Source organism: Pleurodeles waltl, chromosome 9, assembly GCF_031143425.1.
Source record: "Pleurodeles waltl isolate 20211129_DDA chromosome 9, aPleWal1.hap1.20221129, whole genome shotgun sequence".
In the NCBI taxonomy this organism is placed as follows: Eukaryota; Metazoa; Chordata; class Amphibia; order Caudata; family Salamandridae; genus Pleurodeles; species Pleurodeles waltl.
The window spans coordinates 94,374,249-94,393,223 of record NC_090448.1 but is presented as its reverse complement, the minus strand read 5'-3'; the positions used below and the strand labels follow the sequence as shown (position 1 = coordinate 94,393,223).

At 40.8% G+C, this 18,975-nt stretch overlaps 1 protein-coding gene across 5 annotated transcripts in view; it reads left to right on the top strand.

The window, feature by feature from the left end:
* ITPR1 (inositol 1,4,5-trisphosphate receptor type 1) overlaps nucleotides 1–18,975 on the top strand; it is a 1,104,774-nt gene that overhangs the window by 309,182 nt on the left and 776,617 nt on the right. For all 5 annotated transcript variants that reach the window (XM_069206352.1, XM_069206351.1, XM_069206348.1 and 2 more), the window contains exon 8: nucleotides 3,204–3,302. In XM_069206352.1, coding sequence (XP_069062453.1) covers nucleotides 3,204–3,302 — 99 coding nt within the window. The remainder of the gene's footprint in view (nucleotides 1–3,203; nucleotides 3,303–18,975) is intronic.

Genomic DNA, 18,975 nt, shown 5'->3' with positions numbered 1-18,975 from the left:
CTTTGCACTCTTAGGGCAGAAGCAGCAACTGCAGGCCAGTCCAGCAAGCAACACAGCAAAGGGACAGTACTCCTTCAGCTCTTCTCCTTGGCAGAGGTTCCTTTTGATTCCAGAAAGATTCTAAAAGTCTGGAGATTTGGGTCTTCCTCATATACCCCTTTCTGCCTTTTGAAGTTAGCAAACTTCAAAGTAAAGTCTCCAGTGTTGGACAGATCCTTCCTTGGCCAGGCCCCAGACACACACCAGGGGGGGTCAGAGACTGCATTGTGTGAGGGCAGGCACAGTCTTTTCAGGTGTGAATGACAACTCCTCTCTCCCCTCTAGCTCAGATGGCTCATCAGGATATGCAGGCTACACCACAGCTCCCTTTGTGTCACTGTCTAGAGAGAGGTGCAACCGACCCAGACAGACAAACCACAAACAGGCTGTGTCACAGAATAGTTTAAGGAAGAAAATGCCTACTTTCTAAAAGTGGCATTTCCAAACAGACAATCTAAAAACAAACTTCACTAAAAGATGTATTGTTAAATTGTGAGTTCAGAGACCCTAAACTCCACATTTTTATCTGCTCTCAAGGTGAACCTGCACTGTAAGGCTATTTAAAGGCAGCCCCCATGTTGACCTAAGAGAGAGAGAGACCGAGAGACTGAGACCTTGCACAGTGAAAACCGAATTTGGCAGTATTTCACTGTTAGGACTTATAAAACACACTAGTATATGTCCTACCTTAAACATAGTGTACCATGCCCCTGGGGCTACCTAAGGCCTACCTTAGGGGTGCCAGACATGTAGTAAAAGGGAAGGTTTAGGCCTAGCAAGTGGGTACCCTTGCCAAGTCAAATTGGCAGTTAAAAACTGCACACACACTGCAGTGGCAGGTCTGAGCCATGTTTACAGGGCTACTAATGTGAGTTGCACACCCAGTGCTGAAGGCCCACTAGTAGCATTTGATTTACAGGTCCTGAGCACCTCTAGTGCACTTTACTAGGGAATTACCAGTAAATCACATATGGCAATCATGTATAAACTAATCAACAGTACAATTTACACAGAGAGCATATGCACTTTGGGCACTTTACCACTACTAAAACAGTGCTAGAGTTCTAAAAACAACAAAAACTGGTCAGAAAATTAGGAGGAAGGAGGCAAAAAGACTGGGGATGACCCTGCAGAAAGGGCCAGGTGCAACACATCTAACTGATTCTAAATTTCTGAAATGACACCTGCTCTTACTATCTATAGTCTCAAGAAAACGAAGTCCTATCAAACATTCGGAATTTGTTCCCAATCTTCCCACTGCCTCTCAACCATACCTTCCACATAACTGTGCCAGACTGCGTATCTTATTCGTTCAGCATGTATATACTAATAATAAAATGTTCTGGCCGTTCGCCTCACAGCATGCCTATTGTGTCCATTAGTTCTGGTAATGCTCTTTAACCAAAGGTTTTAGAAGAGGAGAATTGTTTTATTTAAACTAGGGGAGAATTGTCCCATCTGTTCTACACATATAGAACTTGTTTATCGCTCTTTACTCGGTTGCACTGCCCTCCCAGAGTTTTTCATTGTTACCACAGTGGTGGTTAGAGTACAACATACTAACAATATGTAGTATATCTTAACCACTGGGAATTGGGGTGTGTAGTCTCCATTCAGCTGTATTGAGGTTGCTGTGGTTTGTTAAAGTGTCAACTAGCCCTCCGTATCCTTTTCCACATAGTGTAGTGTCTTTCTTGCAGGGTGTTAGTCTGTGTTTCCCCCTAGGTGGAAAGAGTTTGTCCTGTTTATCAGTAAGGTCAATTTCTACCTGGCTAAGTGGCGAAGGGAGGGTAAAGATCCAGGGATAGCCACCCAAGTAATGAGTGCTTTGAGGAGTTTTCTGGACAAGCTTAGTTAAAAAGTGTTGCATAATGAATGCGCTTATTTGACTGTAAATAGGTAGTAGTCACCTATCTAATTGCATCTATTTTGCTCGGCTCATGAGCCAAACGTCTTAGGCCATGTTCACTAGTAAGGCTTTTACAGGAGCATAAGGGAGAAGAACCTCTGAGGGGTTGGATGAGTACAACTGGAAAGACCCTGTGTGTGTGGTATAACATCTATTAATAATTGAGCAGTAGCACCGTAGCTCTTTTTGTAAGACTAAAATACCAAGGGTGGTGATCCCAGTATGACCCTTTACCACTTGCTCCCCTCAGATTATCATGGAACTGAATAATGTAGTTATTTTTCAGAATGACTACATGCTTCACTATTGATTAAAGTTGAACTGTATTTTCTGCTCTGCATGTGACACATTTTGCATCCGGGATGCTTGGTGATGACTGCAGGAGGCTTAGCTGCTGCCTCAGTTGATAAATGCAGGCTCCGCAGGGTGCTTCATGAAATGTGAATCCTCCAAGAAGGGAACAGCATGGAATTATATTAGAAAGCCGCAAATTAGGCACACACAAACTGGCAGGCCTAGTTTACTGCTGATGGGTTGGTGTCTAATTTAACCCTTTGGTGAAAAACGCAAATGTTCAATTATAATTACTTTATAGATTTGTGTTCATGCTTGAATCTTAGTGGTTTGGAGTGATGGGAGCAGGTGGCAAGCAGGTTGGGAAACATGGCGTTTCCCACCACCTCGATGTCTTGGCGCGGAGGGAACAGTGGTTGCTTGGTACAGGCCTCTGCAGCCAACCAGCAACAGTAGGTTGTTGCATCTGCAGTAAATCTTCATGCAGCTATTTTGTTAAATTAGTTCAGCATTGGACAGCCAGCAGTACTATATTGCCTAAGAGGGTGCTTTGGTTCAGGTTGTAAATACATAGTTTAAATGCAGCAAATTGCTCCCCTGCTGCCAGAACCTCATTTCTTCCCTTTGCAAGACTACTATCGAACTCAGTCAACATCCCTGCATGGCCTAACGATAATACATGATGGACTGGGTTTAATTCAAGCAATGCTTGAAAAGAGAAATAATGGAAAACTCACCAGGGAGGTTGTGTATCTATTCTGATGAAACGTCAGTACTGTTCTAGTACTCGGGACAGGCTAGCATGCCAGGAATAGTACTTTTTTCACAGTGCCTGTTACTTTAGCAATTGAAGTTGGACGGCAAACCTTTGCATCTTTCTAATTAACCATTTCGAGAAGTTTAATTTGCGGAGTGTGGTGGTTACAATGTCTCCACTCTGGCTCTTACTTTCTCTCATCAGGTTGTGATTGGAGACAAAGTGGTTCTTAACCCTGTGAATGCTGGCCAACCTCTCCACGCAAGTAGTCACCAGCTGGTGGACAACCCGGGCTGTAACGAGGTAAGATGAACATTTTTCTACTCAGGCATTTGCTTTCATTCAGACTGTAAAACTGTTTGAGGATTTACACCTATTTTCTCATGTTAGAAAATGAGCATTTAATTGGAAATCTACAGGAAGCTGTAAATTCATTGTGCATGTCTGTAATGTTAGGACTGTCCCGATGCATGTGGCCTGCGCTTTAAATTTTTAATTTGTTTTGCCCCTTTGTTTCATGGGTTCATTTTATGGTTCTTCTGTACAACTTTGAGCAACACATAATCCCATTATGTTTGCCTCAGGTTCCATCTGCAGCAGAATTACCCACACTACCCATTTTATAATGAAAGATCTTTGTCCGTCATGACCATCCAGATCTGGACACAGACACCCCTGCCAACCCCCAACAGTTGCTTCATATGCCCTCAGTTTTGAGAATCCAATTCATCTGGTACCCTCTAGAACAGTGGTTCCCAACCTTTTGACTTCTGTGGACCCCCACTTTATCATTAATTGAACCCTAGGACCCCCACTGAATAATCATTGGAATCGGGGACACCCCCACCCACTGAGTCATTACTGGAAGTTTGGGACCTAATTTGTCAATATTTGTCAATATTTATTAATATTTTGTCATTTTCTAAGCAGTCGCGGACCCCCTGAGAAGGCTTCGCGGACCCCCAGGGGTCCCCGGACCACAGGTTGGGAGCCACTGCTCTAGAACAACCAGCAATCTGTACCCTGCACCTTTTATCTCTTCACCCCCCTCACCCCCAAACTTATCCAGCTCTCCCTACCATATTCTACCTGACCAATCCTAGGTTATTTTGCCCTCTGCACCCCTCTACCTTCCTCTTCCTGTAAGGTTTGCATTAAAATCTCCATACTGTGAAATCCTTCATTGCTCTGTGCACGTTCGTGCTCAAAATCCCATACATGGCTATATGGCATTCATTTCAGAGTGATGCACATTGTGACTGGGAGCACCCCTAGCTGATCGCTGGCACTTCAGTTTTGAGGTGTCATCTGCAGAAAAAAATCTTCAGGTGATCCGATTCGGATTGTTGGTTCAAGTTTCAGTACCGTAGTTTGCCTGCTGCGGATTGTTTTAGCATATATATTCCAGTGATATTTAAATAATAAAATAGTGCAGTTGAATACAAAAGCTCAGTTGAAATGCAACTTCCAAAAATAAATGGTTGGTGGATCTCTATCAAATGTATCAATCTGGCCAATTAAAAAAAATAAAAATAACATGTCAACATTTGTTGCAAATGGCACAAATAGTACCAGGGAAATTTGGTACTTTTTAACTATGCGACAGATATTAAACAGTTGATCACAATTTCTCGAATCTCTTGAAAGCACCCCATTTGTTTAATGTAAAGCTATGTCCATCTGCCATCGTTGAGAAATGAAAGACCTTACAATAAAAAGTTTTGATGTTTTCGCTTTACTAACAAGAACCCAACAAAACGTTTTTAGGTCTGGCTTGAGATGCAGCTACTTTTTATTGTTATGAGTAGTTTAACTCATAGGCAGAGCACCCTTTGGCTGTGCACCATAGGAATGTTTCTGACATTGTGCTATTGGCTTTTCAGATGTCTTTCCACCTTCTGTTACACTGTAATAGGGACTACTGTCCATTTTTTTTAAAAACATGGACTGAAAAGTTACAAATTTAGTAATTAATTTTTTTGTGGGGTTTTAACTGTCTGGACAGTCATTCGTGCCACGCGGTAACATGGCTCCCTATTTGTGTGTGTGGTTGTTTTTTTTTTTTTTTTTTTTTCCCCAGTTCAAGAAGCCATCAAGGCTGTCAGACAACAGCACCTCACTTTTTTTCCAGGCCCTGGCATCATCTTCTGATTGCTGTATTCCTTTTAAAATGTTAAGCTTCCGACAGCCTTTCCTTCTGCCGCTAGGGATATTTATTTTTATTTATGCTTCCAGCTGCTTTTTGTCTAGTCCTAGAGGGTTTCCCATTCAATTTTAACTTTACAGAGGCTCCTTTGCTTTCAGTTTTTCTTTCTATGTGAAATGAAGTTCTGACGGCAAAGGAACCTTTTATTTATAGGTCATAGTTCTGTTCCTTTCTGCAGCACTGAAACAAAGATCTAGAGGGCAGTTCATCAGTTCTGCTTTAATACGCTAATGCACAAAGGTAAAGGCTTGTGCAAATGTGCACTACGGTATCTAATTTCAAATTCAAGTTTTTTTTGGATAAGTTATTCCTTAACATACAGCATACATATATAATCCATCAAAATAAAATCATAAAATTTAAGATAATCATATAAATAAAATTACTAGCTAAAACAGTGTTCTTAAAATTAAAATTTCACTGATTGTATCTATTCACCATTAGGATCCTGCTACCTTATGAACTATAGCCTTGCCTGTACTTGATCTTCAAATTCGTACGGCTTCTTGATACTGCCTTACCCCTAGTGAATGACCTATTTGTAAGCTCCAATTCCTCATGGGACCGGAATACGTGGTGCAAAAAAATAACAAAGGTGCCTCTGTTTTGGATTCTCTTTGCACACTGGGTGCGAATAGGCATTGGAATGGCTTCTTAGCCCATTTGTTAACCAAGTTTTTCAAATGGGAAGATTTCATATCTACATTTTGTCTACACTTGCTTACCCCCATGGCAAGAGATACTGTCAAAAAATGGCTTAAAGGGTATAACCTTAGGAACTAAGAATCTATGCATGACAGACCCATTTTTGCATTTCAGCACCTCCCCTCCCTATGAAAATAAGCCTTCTTCCAGGGCAGATTTGGTGATCTCTCCTCTCAGCTGGTCTATCCCATAAGGCTACTAAACCCATTTTTTATTTTTTTTCCTTTAACATACACCAGACATGGGATGGTAAGATGATTTTTGCGATGTATGATTTCCTCAGTCGCAAACCTGTAAGAGGAGAGAGCCTCTGTGGACTGCTGCTTTCGCCAATATAGGAGAGGTCTTCATTTGACAAGATGTCCTATAGGATGGTGACCGAAGTAAATATACTTTGGTAAAGGAGGAGCACAATGTGGAAAGCTCAGTAGAGTCCTAAAGACATTTTCGTTCATGGTTTGCTTGGTAGATTTCCACTGTAAGTCTGCACTGTAAAGTACTCCGCCTAAAGCCTTGATTCTATAACCTTACATGGCTGGGAGGATGGTGTGGGTATTGTTTGGTACATTCTTATTGATGACTGATCCCTAAGTTTTAAGGGACTCTTGCAATATAGGATAGCCATTTCATGTTGCTGGACAGTCTTTCACCCAGATATTCCTAGTCAGTAAACCCCTTCTAGTCTTTCATCCTCAGTTTTTAAAATAATCCTATGTTTGTAAAGAGTAAGTGGCATGTATTTTGTTTTGGCTGCTTTCTGCTCCAGCCTATACTTATTACAGAAATCCACAAAACCATTTATTGGGACCTGTAAGCTTGCTGGGGTTTCAGATATCAAACATGTTATCTGCAAGAAGCAGTATTGGAACTTCAGTTAATCCAATTTTTGGGGCCTCGCTGCCTGGGATATCTAGATGGGCTACAACCTCATTGTCTTCCAATATATAGTGAAAAATCTCAGACTTGGTCTACTGTGCTTGTCGCCTTCCTGGAAGACAGATAATATATTGTTGTTTTCCATCCATACCAAAAGCTCCCTAATATTTGGTGTCAGAAGACTTGTTGACGACTCTCAATGAGGCTAATCGGTCTGTAGTTACTAATTTCTTCAAGGGTACCTTTTTTGTAAATTGGTACGCTTTCAGTACTGTGCCATAATTGGGGTATTTTAGTTCCCTCTAAAACTTTAGTTTATTTTTGTTTGGGCCCCAGATAAGTAACCCTGGGACAAATAAGTCCTGGGATCCTGTCTGGGACTGCCGCCCTAACATAGTACTAATTCTGAATTATCTTGACTCACATTACCAACAACAGCAAATAGCCCCTGGAAATGATTTACCCAAATTTGCAATTGGATTTGAGACTCTACCTTGGGAATAGTCTGGTGACTGCCGCTTGCAGCCATGCACCAGCATGCTTTATTATCCGTTTACACAGCAAATGTCAGATCGTTCCTTACCTCCTTGTCCCATTTGTGGCACTTTGTAATCTTTTCTTGCTAATATAAATGCACTCAGATCTTAACTTTAAAGTACATGCTAAAGTCGTGCTTTAATGTCTGTGCATTGCATATTAAACCCACAAGATAACATCGGCTTGCCTGCTGTTTGGTTCTCTGTCCTCTGGTGGTTACTATTTTCTTATGATCCCCCACCCCCCAAAAAAAATAATTTCTTGCGAATGGCTGGGATGTTTGAATCCAAATCATTTGAATCCAAATCACAGCAGAGATTAGTCTTGTTGCCTATCTTCTCTAATGCGTCCACTACTCTGCTGTATATTTCTGATATGTACGGGATGTGTGCAACTTGCAACGGCTTAAGTGTGCGTCTGTTTGAGGGATATACGTTCCTATGGTTGATGAAGGACAGGCTCCCCTCAAACCCTTCTAGCAGGCCCTCTGTCAATTGAAGTGCATTATGATCGCTCTGTCCTCTGGAACACAACCATATCTTCTAAAAGTGCCCAGATAAGTAAATCAAGTAGAATATAACCTAACCTGCTGGAGTTTTTGGCATCCATCCGAGCTTAAGCATCATTTAATAGTGCTGTCAATGGAAGCTTGAGCTTGTTTGAATGGTGTGAATAAGGTAATGGATGTCTTTGCTCAACATTAACTACTTTGATCCATTCCGTCCTTACCACTAGTCCTAAATTGTCAAATTGCCAAGTCTTCCAATTAAGCAACAAAAGTTACACCCTTATCCCTAGGTGATAAGAACACACAACCAGACACTGATTACCTCAATTCCTGTGCTAAAAAATAAAACTACAGAGCATAGAATGTGAACCATTTTTGAGGTAGTTTACCTTATGTGTAAGCCTGGTAAACACTTTTATATTCATTGGCAGACTAGTTTGCCCAACTTCTTTATTTGTAGGGTTATTTGCAGTATAAATGTTATATGATGAAAGTGTTTATAAAGCATACACAGCTGCATCGGGAAAGACTTGTCTGGTGCTCATACAAAGAATCAAGTAGCTGAACTTACCAATGCAGTGCTTCATGCAGGGTTCTAAATGTTGGGAACAGGGGAAGGTTCTGAGCTGTTTCCAGAACGCACTCGAGTTCATTTGAGCATGCAAGGCTAATGGCAGAGTACTCCAGGCACAAGTGACTTTGAGCTCATTCTGTCTCCAACTTTGTAGAGACATCTACCAAGATTTCTAGCCTGGACCCCCCCCCCCCCCCCCCCCCCCACCCCGATTTTCATCAAATCAGTTGTTAGTATAGGTGTGAAATGTAATGCTGGAAGATTCAAACAGGCTAGCCAGGGGCCTGCAGAGATTTGTGTGGGGCTCAGAACAGACCCTTGGGTAACCACTGTAGCGTTCTTTTTGGGGCTGAACTCAGTTTAGCTAGGGCCACCTTCTGATCCATCAAAAAAGATGTATGCCAAGCATGGACTTTACCACTAGGACCAGCTGTCTTGAGTAGGATGGAATGTGAGATGGTTTCAAAAGCTGCCAATATAACAATACGGGTTACCACTCCCCTGTCATCCTTAATGCCTCTAATATCCTCAGTCACTTTAGCTAGCATAGGCTTGTTGGAAAGATCTCTATGAAACCTGACTATGCCTTATGCAAAATCTTATGTGACTCCAGGTAATGTGTTAAATGTTTGCTCAAAACTGTCCGCGTGAGCTTAACAAACAGCGGAAGCAAAGAAATGGGCCAGAAGTTCACCAACACTTGAGGATGTTTTTTTGTGTGTTTTTTTTAGAGTTTTTTTTTTTTATAAAGGTGTATCTTTCCAGTCGGCAGGTTTGATAACCAACCTCAAGGATGAAGTGCACAGATCAGGGGGCAAGGAACGATAATGAAGCCAATGTTTTTTAGTTTGTGTACAGAGCGTGCATCCTGGGGACAAGGATGTATCTCTGCAATTATTTCTAAACTGTTTGAACAGCTGGTAAATACAAACCTTCATTCTAGAATGATGCTATCTCAGAAGTTTACTTAACGTCTGCTTTGTCACGAACAAAAGAGTTGGTACTCTAATATTCTTGGAAAACCATGGCTGCTGAAATGTTCTGTGAACTCTCCATATTGCATATTGTTAAAGGGTCAACTTTTTTCTGCACTAGTACAACTCACCATTAAGAAATCTTTCACTAGAGCTTTTCTGATTGCACTGATCCTCCACAAAAGGATACTAGTATCCACCAGGTCACATTAGACATAGGTTGAATCAGATAATCCTTAAAGGTTCCTTTTTTCAGACATTTTGTTCAAAGAAGGTTGAATTGTTAGGAAAAAACAAACACTTACTAATTGTGCAAAAAAACAAATACTTCATGTGAATTACCCACCTGTTGGATTTCACTGTTTTATACACATCATGGATGTCTATAGGTCCAAGAAAGCATGATTGAAAGGCCAACAGCTGGACTGGAAACAACCCATGACTGGTGGGCTAATTCATGAACATGTGCAGAGGTTTGGGCAAATTGAGAAGGGTGGGAGTTAATAAAACTGTTCCATGGCCACAAGCAGAAGGTGTTGCTGACAGTGGTAATGCAGTTCCACAGTCCTGACTCTCTTCTCTTAGACAGCAATAGTGTTTTTCAGCACATGGCTTGTTAAAACGATAAGTTTGCTCTTATTTCCCCTGAAGGTTTGCATGCAGGGATTTTTTGTATATTCATTACTTTGGCAATCTCCCTAACTAGCCAGATATGTTTAAAATATACTGAGCTCTCCCACTAACATGTAAAGTTGCCATTCTAAGAAGTGGATTCTAGAAATGAGAATAAAAATGCAGGTGAGGAAAGAAGGGAAGTTCCCTCATTGAGGGAGAGAAAGAAAAACGAGGAGAGGAGGCAAAGGGTAGTATGGCCAAAGGTGTAAGGAAGTATATAAAGCTAGGAATAAACACAATGTAAGGACAAAGGGATTAATGGAGCAGGAGAGAAGTAACACTGTAAGGAATAATATCCAGGTTCTCGTTTGGTCTTTCAACCTGACTATTGTGGTCTTTGGCATTGACCTCTGATCATGTTACAATGTTCTTAGCTTCTGAAATCTCGTGGATTTTACAGATGCTCCTTTCATTAAGGCACTATTTTAGAGTTTTGTTTCTTGCTGCCTTGCCTCTTCAGTTAGGAGAATGTACAACGATGACTTTGGTTGAGAGACTCCAGCTCTTTTTCTAAAATGTTCATATATTAGGATCTGTTGATTTGCTTTAGTATGTTCTTATGACTGCACCTTACTAGCTTTCCTTGGCTTAATGCCTAGCTTCGGTAGGCACGTAAACAGCAAGTGGTAGTGGATTGTGTGAGGTACATTTTGTTAGTCCACAAGCAGTTTGTCTTATGATTGGGGTGGTATCAATGCATTGTCAGAAATCATAGCTCCGTAACACCTACATCTGCTTTGGCCTGAACATTTTGTTGTAAGTTGGCAAGGGTTAGATTCCCCAGCTGAGTTGCTTTAAAGGAGCCTTGGTCCACGTAATGTTTCCAGCTGTGTCAGAAGGCTACATCAAAGAACTTACTTTCACAGCTGGTAGACCACTTCTGCTTTTGGCCCCTGACCATGACTTACATGGATTTATTTTCAGTTTTGTCGTTGCTACAGTATCGCTCAACAGCTCACACTCTGATTTTCCTGTGTTGTGAGTTTGAGCCAAACTTTGGCTACATCTATCCTGTCTGCAAGTACCCTGTCATACATATTTGTTTAGTGGTAAAACGTTTTGTGTGCCAGCTGTAATTCATGTTGCACCTCATTGCTGGCTAAGAATTTTTTGGTTCTTGAACTTCATAGAAACTCTCATTGGTTCATCTGTCTGTTAGGACTATAGGTTCCTCACAATTTTTGCAGTGACTGATCTAATATTACCTATCAGCTCTCCTCACAATAGGTACATGTCCATCAGGTCAAAAACCTGGCACGAGTCCAAAAAGACTGCAAAAATCAGTGTCTGCTTCTAAAATTAATATTTGTTGATCAGGTGATAAAAGTACAGCATATCATGCCCATCCATGGAGGATTCAGGAAAAATATACCTACACTCATTCATGTCATTTTATTAGTCTCATGTATTAATGTTTTGTCTGATCTTAGTTACTATTGTGTTTCCCATATTAATTAATTTAATGAGCCTGTCTGAAGTTGGTTATGAAAGGTGCCCTTTTTATTGAATACCACCTGTACTCATTTTCTTGAAGGTGGGAATACTTGCATTTTCTGCAAAAGTTGAAAAAGTCAAGGCAGTTACAGAGCACCACTTTCAATTAAGTTGCTTAAGGCACTATCAGGATCGTGTCGGTCCGTGGTGATTATTGCCCTTGAAAGAGTAGATGTTTCCCTTTTTTTTCTTTTCTTGCGTGAACCAGTTACATTCTTGTTTCACTGTCTGCAATTGATGTGTAGTTGCTTGATTAGCAAGTGCTTTTTTTTCAGCTTCTGATTGGTTATAGTTAACAAATCTGTTTGTGGTTTTCACAGTTTGTCAGATTTGTTTTTAAATACTTTATACAGATGTCTGTTGTAAAGTTTGTTCTGTTGGTTTCGTATGGAGTTTTGTGGCCTTCTACCAGTAGGTTTTTGTAACATTTCTGCTACTTGAAATCGTAGAATTTCTTCCTTTTTGCTAATACTTGCTTTGTATGTTTTCTGTGCTTTTTTGAATTTTCATTTAAGGCCTGATGATAGTTCTTTATGGATTTACATTCTACATCAAACCGAACATTTGCTTGCTAGCTCCTAGTTTGCCATTCCTGTGCAGGTCTACAGTTATGTTTCTTCCAGGATATCTGTACCTTTTGCAGATGTTGTTTATATATTGCATTGGTTGATCCAGAGTCCCACAGCACTGTACAGTGGTGGATAGTAGGGGCGGAACTTACACAGCACCAAGAGATGACGTGCAACAGTGAGTCAAGTGAGCTATGTACACTTGTGTCTCACATCTCTGTAGCCATAAGAGACACAAGATATATCAATTTGAAGTCTACAGAGATTCTTTATGCATAGAGAGCTGCAATAGGATGGTAATGGTTAGACATGTAAGATAATGTTTACTATAAGTAATGTTTGTGGTAAAGATACTGGTTTAATAAGTTCCAATTTTTTTGGCCAAGTACAAATCGTTTAGCAAATTGTGGCCATTACTGATAACCATTGAGTATAGCCTTGTTTAGAATTTCAGGTGTGGCTCTCTGTGTCCAGTAACTAACTGTTGTTCATGTGAGAGTGTTGTGGGTGTCCTCTACGCTCCATTTGATGTGTGTATCTTCTAAGAAGTATCAATACTTCCGCTAAAAGAAAAGCTGGTTAACTTGCTCCTCTTGAGGAGGAAATTGAAGTTGCTAGTGATCAGGTGGAATGGTTTAAATCACAGGTATTGGCAGCTCCCAAAAATGTTTTCCAGAATTGATACCTTCTGAAATTTGTTCTGAAAATAGTCATAACTGGACTCCATCTCATGTTGGTTACACACACGACCCCCTGTGTCTCTCAAGCAATTCTGTGGGGGGTTGGATAATGCAGTGTGACCCAGCATGGGTCCTTAAAATCATAGCGTGAAGTTGGTCTTTGAGGCGGGAACAATACAGTTGCATTATTTTACTTAAGTGCAATTCTCAGCTTTGCTCACCTATTTTTGATTTGCATGATTTGCAATGTACTGATTTATGTATCTTATGCATTTGCCACCAAATGTTTTTACCAGGTAATGCATCAGGGAGCCTGTGTCTGTGCTGACATAGATACAGTGTTAGTGCTGTATTCTCTTTACATCCTTCAAGTTCTCCTTGCAGATGGTCCATTCCTCAGTTTTCTGTTCATCCATTCGTACGTTGTTGCTTCAGTTCTCACTTAATTCCTAAGTGGGTCATTTAAGAACATTTGTATAAGGGAATGGTTGCAACTTTGTCGGCTGTTGCAAAGCTTTCCTGAGCGGAGCTGTTAGGGGACAGTTTCTTCTCGGCTCCATTGGATGCTCTAGATGTGTTCTAGTAAGTAGGCAGGCTGCCATTTGTTTTCTCCTGTTGATCCAATGAGCACAACAATTTTAAGTATCCTACACATTTGTGAGAAGTATTGTACATTATGTGGGTTAAGCGTGTTCAGACAAAGGCTTCCTGTTTCTTTTTTTTAAATTTTTTTAAAGAACTTGATGGTGTTATTAGTGCATGTCTTTTTTTTTTTTCTTCTTTTTCGTGAGGTCTTTTTCCCAAAGCTTAGATTTTAAATTGAAAAGTGAGTTTCTGGTGCCTTGCTTCCTGCTGGAAGTCACACTCTGCCTTTTAAGGTTCTGTTACTGATTGTTGTATCTCGTTCTGCAAATTGCAGCTTTCATTGCAACTCCCGTCTGTGCACTACTTGTACTGTTTGTCCTTTATTTCTTTTGTGGAACATAATGTATACCTGTCTGTCAGGTACTTGATGTTGTCCTTGCTGTGTGTAGGGCTTCTAACTTGGTGCTCCCCCCCAAGCTTTTGTTCTGGGACCTCCAGTTGCTAGGGCATTCTTGAAATGTGAAAAATTGTGTGAAAGTGATAAACATGCACAACCATGATAATCTGGCCATATCTCTTTGGCACAGAGCCCCTTATTCCTTCTTGCTCTGTTAAACACTAGTTTAAAGCTTTAAGTTGCTGGTTTAGTTTGGCCCTTGGCACTTGTTTGCAGCACTTGCGAAGGCCTTTGGAAGAGTGGTGATTGAGAGGACTGTGGTTTTGTCCAAAGCCCTTCTTACGGTCTAGCATTTTGGGCTTTTTCACAGCCAGGCCAGAAGGATGCTGTCAACCACACTACTATTTGTGTTGCTATTAAAGAAGTTTTTAGTTTGTGTAGGGTGCATTTCAGATGACTTTCACCTACTTGCTAGTCAAAATAGCAATATCAGATTCTAACCACCTTGAGACCAAGCTTACTTTTTTACAGGATTCCCATCTTACTCTACAAAACATCTCTGGTGCGAGTCTCTGTGCTTGGGTGATTGGTTCTTGGCTCCTGAGTGGCTGTGGGTGCATTCTGAATGACTTAAATGATATTGGCTGTGGGACACTAGTATGGAGGATTACTGTTGTGTACATGGTCATGAACGAGCCCTCAGCAGGGTTTCTAAACTCTCCTGGGCCTGCCTTAATCATGTTTCATATTCTGATCTTGGTTTTGATATTGGTCTGGATGCTGCTTCTTTAGACATTTGTGGCCTTTTATTTGTTGTTTCTAGTTCAAGTGGACACAATTAGCACAGGGTTGTTTGCTTGAGCTTGCTGCAGATTAACTGTATAGTACCTTGACGTCGTAGAGATTACAGTTGGCATGAAGAGAAAGGGCTTGAAGTCTCCATTTCATATATATTTTTTTAGTGCTAGATAAAGCACTTAAAACACGTGATATTCTTGACTGTGGAGTTGAAACCGCTTTTTTGTGTGCTTTCTGCAAAGCATTACACAATTGTAAAATGGGTCAAGCGTTAAGATTTTTTTTGATTTTGACTGAACAAAGTACATTTTTAAAGTCTAGCATATGGTTATGTGCAATACCGTCAAGCCACTAGCTTGTTTTGGGATAATAATAATGCTTTGAGACCACATAAAGTTGCAAGAAATCTAAGGGCAAACTGGATTACATCTCCTTCAGTTTTCCTATGCATTTGTGGGTGACCTGAAGACAAATGCTTGGTCTGTTTATTTTGATGAATAGGGCAAACAAGGCGATGTGTGTAACAAGATACAGATTACTTTTTGGAATGGTTGGTGTTTGTTGGATGAGTCATGGCTTATTCACGTAAAATATTGATGATTTTTTTTAATCCCAAATCTCTTGAGTGAACTGTGATATTAGTTACAATGTCACTTTGTTTCTAATGTGTTGACCCAGACATTTTGTGGGTGATATTCCTATGCCATTTAAGAGATGACCAAGCTTACTTCCAGGTTGCAAGAACGCGACCAGAACAGTGAGACCCTGACTCATATAAATTCTGTGGGAAACACTTGAACTGGAATTAGTCACACATGTTTCCACTTCTCTGGAATGAACTAAGGTCTGCAATGGAACCATAAGTGAGCTCCCTCTCCAATTATTTTTTTTCTTTCAGTGAAAGTCCCCTTAAAAGATCCCACCCCAAAAGTGGTCATAACCCAAACTTTTCCTACCGTCTCTAGGGACAGAATCCAAGAAACTCTATGCTTTCAGGTTGCAACTTATTTCCCTCCAGGCGCTTGGCTTATGCAACTCATGCCATCTGTGTTTTGGGTCACTACACCCATGCTTTATGGAAACTTGCAAAGCCTTTAGTAATTAGAGCAGATAAAGAAGCCATTCTCGGACCTAGGGAGTGATGGCCTGGATGCATCCTAACAGATGGCTTTGACTATGCAGACACTAGTTGGTCTGTGGAGTGACAGTGAACTGTTTGGACATGTTGTACTGGATGGATTTGTGGGGGCTGTCCAGGCTAGTATCATGGACATGACATAGTTTGGAGAGAAAATCAATTCTTCATTGGAACGCATAGAGAACATTAGGCTGATGTCTCGCCCTGAGCCTAGCCTCACCTGCACAGCAGTTCCACCAACTGTATTATATGTTCTGTGATTACTGTTGCTCTGTGCAGTCCTGTAAGCTTTCTCAACTGGTTAAGATTCCTCATCAGGTGGATTGCTCCTTTTAAGGCTAGGTAGAGCTAGAAGGCATCAGCAGATTCAATCCCCTTGTGCTGTAACTAAACCCATCTGAACTCCACCTCAAACTACTGCACCACACCACTTCCTTTGTTGGGAGCTTTAAATTGGTGGCCCCATGAGAGGGTTGTGACACTTCTCAATGACTTTAGCTTTACTGTTCACATAGAAAAGGCCCAACTCACTCCCTGTCAAAAGACTGACTTTTACAGCAGCAGTGCTTGACACAACCTTCATGAAGGCACTCCCGCCTCCTCAGAGGGTCATGGGTATTGGGGCAGTGTCTGACTCAAGTTCTAATTATAGTATAGGAGTACTGTGCTAATTTTCATGGCCTCTTGTAGTTCTGTTGGTGCTTCAGGCCAGATAGCGGATGAGTTTCCTTAATTGGTGTCAGAGGAGGTATAGACTGCAAAATCCAGGGAGTCTATCAGCACAAGCACAGATGTTCAGTCACTGCATTAATATCTGCACTGGTGGACTGGCCCCTCAAATCTCTGGGAAGACCTTCCTTTCAGCCTCCGGCAAGGCAAGGCTATCCATGGTCGCAGTTGCAATTTCTAGTGGAAACAATCTTCCTGTAGATTCCTCACCCTACAAACAGGTAAATGAGTTGTGTTGTAGTTGTTGCTGTTGGAGCTCTCTGAATGCCTTGAGCTTGAAAAGTTTCAGCATGCCAGTTGATACCTAATATACTCCTTAGGGGTCACACCCACAAGCCGAGTTGCAGCCTGTGCTGCAGTAGTCATGGCTTGGAAACTTTTCAGAACTAGATTGATGTCTTGATAGATTATTCATATGGTGAAGTTTCAACTCAAAGCTTATGTATGCACCTGAAATCTTATCAAAGGTCAGCTTCTTTTTTGTGGTATTCAGAAACCTAGGCAAATGTAAACCAAAGAATGGTAGGTGCAATTGATACTACAGCCCATATCAGATCAGTCAGCCAATCTGCACTCTTCACATGCCTTAAGCAGTTCCATGAGCATAGTATTTTGGGACTCATTGCATGCAGCAGAGAAAATGCATTGTTGCAAGATTATACATTCTCCCCTCTACCAACATTTCAAATATGAAATGTAAAACAGAAATAATAAACTTGGAAAAGTTTATATGTACTATGCCAGGTAGGCAACACTTCTATTTGCCAGCTACTCACATGCTAGCCCACACAATCTGTCTACAGAGGCACATTGAGGTATTTACGGTGCTCTACTTTATCATGCCATTTGCCTTGCCAGTCGCAATGTTCTGGTAAGTTTTTCCAAAGTATACATATTAAAACGGGCTGCCTTGGTCCAGTTTCATACACTACCATAACTTAGACTTCATGCTTGAATGCTTGCCTTCCTCAAAACCTCTATAGGCACAGACTCATTCAAACAGGTTGCCAAGAAGGCACATAACCCACATTACTCTGTTTACAAAGCTGGTTCTACTATGCTCACCACCCGTGTTAAGTCCATATGGTGCAGTGAGTATACAAATATTTGTTCTGAAACTAAGTGTAATCCAAAGACTGGAATTAGAGATCATTCAATGAATTACTTAATTTGGATCTCATTATACTGCAAACTGAGTACATGTAAGCTGAACAGGACGCAGTACAGACCCACCTGGTCATGTCAAGAAAGGAATCCTACACCTAACTTCTGACGCTAAAGTAGCCATGTTTAAAACACCTCGAACCAAGATTAGTTTGTTAAAGTAGGAAATTTATATCCACTCCTGTCCTTTGAATGTAAATATTTCAGCACATAATTTGTTGGAACGCATGCACTGAAAATTGTGCATAGAGCTCAGATTAATAATCTGAGCCTGCTCTTTCTCAATGAAATGCAGCGAACCTGTAGCAGAAGATCACTGCCCGAGTGTATTGTAAAATCTAGTTATGAGAGACCCAAAGAAAGGGGTAATGCTGAGTACCATAAACGGGGCATATGCAATGTTCTTGACTCGTCTACATTGACGTTATGCCTTGCCATGAGTGGAAAAAACTGTCTTCATCAGCATCCTCACATTGTCCCACATCTGATCTCTGGCCCTTGAATACCAACTAAGAACATTCTATCTACATCACACCACAGTCCATAATATGGCATTATAAACCACTTCTGAATACTATTACTGTTGCTAAAAGTCCTCCTCCAGAGTGGGTATGCCAGCTGCTGGTAAGGACCTGTAAGAAAGGATCATGCCTTTGACATGTGTACCCTAGGTGCTTTAATGCTGTTAGAATATACCACTCATTGAAGATAATGTTGTAAAATAAACTGAGAGAACCGGAATACACACATTGGAATATTGGAGCAGAATATTTATAGGGATAGTGTACTCATTTTAATAGCATGTTAAACTTCATTATGGCAAACGTTACCATCAGTTGTTGTATGACACGATAACTAAGTCCCTCTCCAATTCATCTCAGTCCCAACAGTTTACCAGTTCCCACCTGGGGGTCTCTCCTTTCGCCTCTTCCATTTATACCATTGATTAATCTTCATGAGCCCCTTCTACTTAGGTAGGATCTGTGTCCACTTTTGCCATCTGATCTTCCTAAAGAATTTGGCTACATAATTCACCAAGGGGATACAGATCTTAATAAAAAAAATAAAAAAAAAGTTTAAAAAAAAAAAAACCTGCCGGTTTTTCCATACCAAGGTGAGCACTGCTATATTTCGTATAGTGCCAATAATTCTAGCTTCTCTTCCTAGAGTATGTGTGCTTTAACCATGTCTTTTTTGCATGTAAAGGTTAGATTCTTTCAGATGGAATTTCTCATCTAGAAACGTATCTATTGGGCTTCCCTTAACGTCTTCAATAATTCTCCGCACATTTGCCACAAAGGCTTTTTTATTGGTAGAACCGTATGTGGGGTATAGATGCTAGTTCTGCATCATCTCCAACACTTATC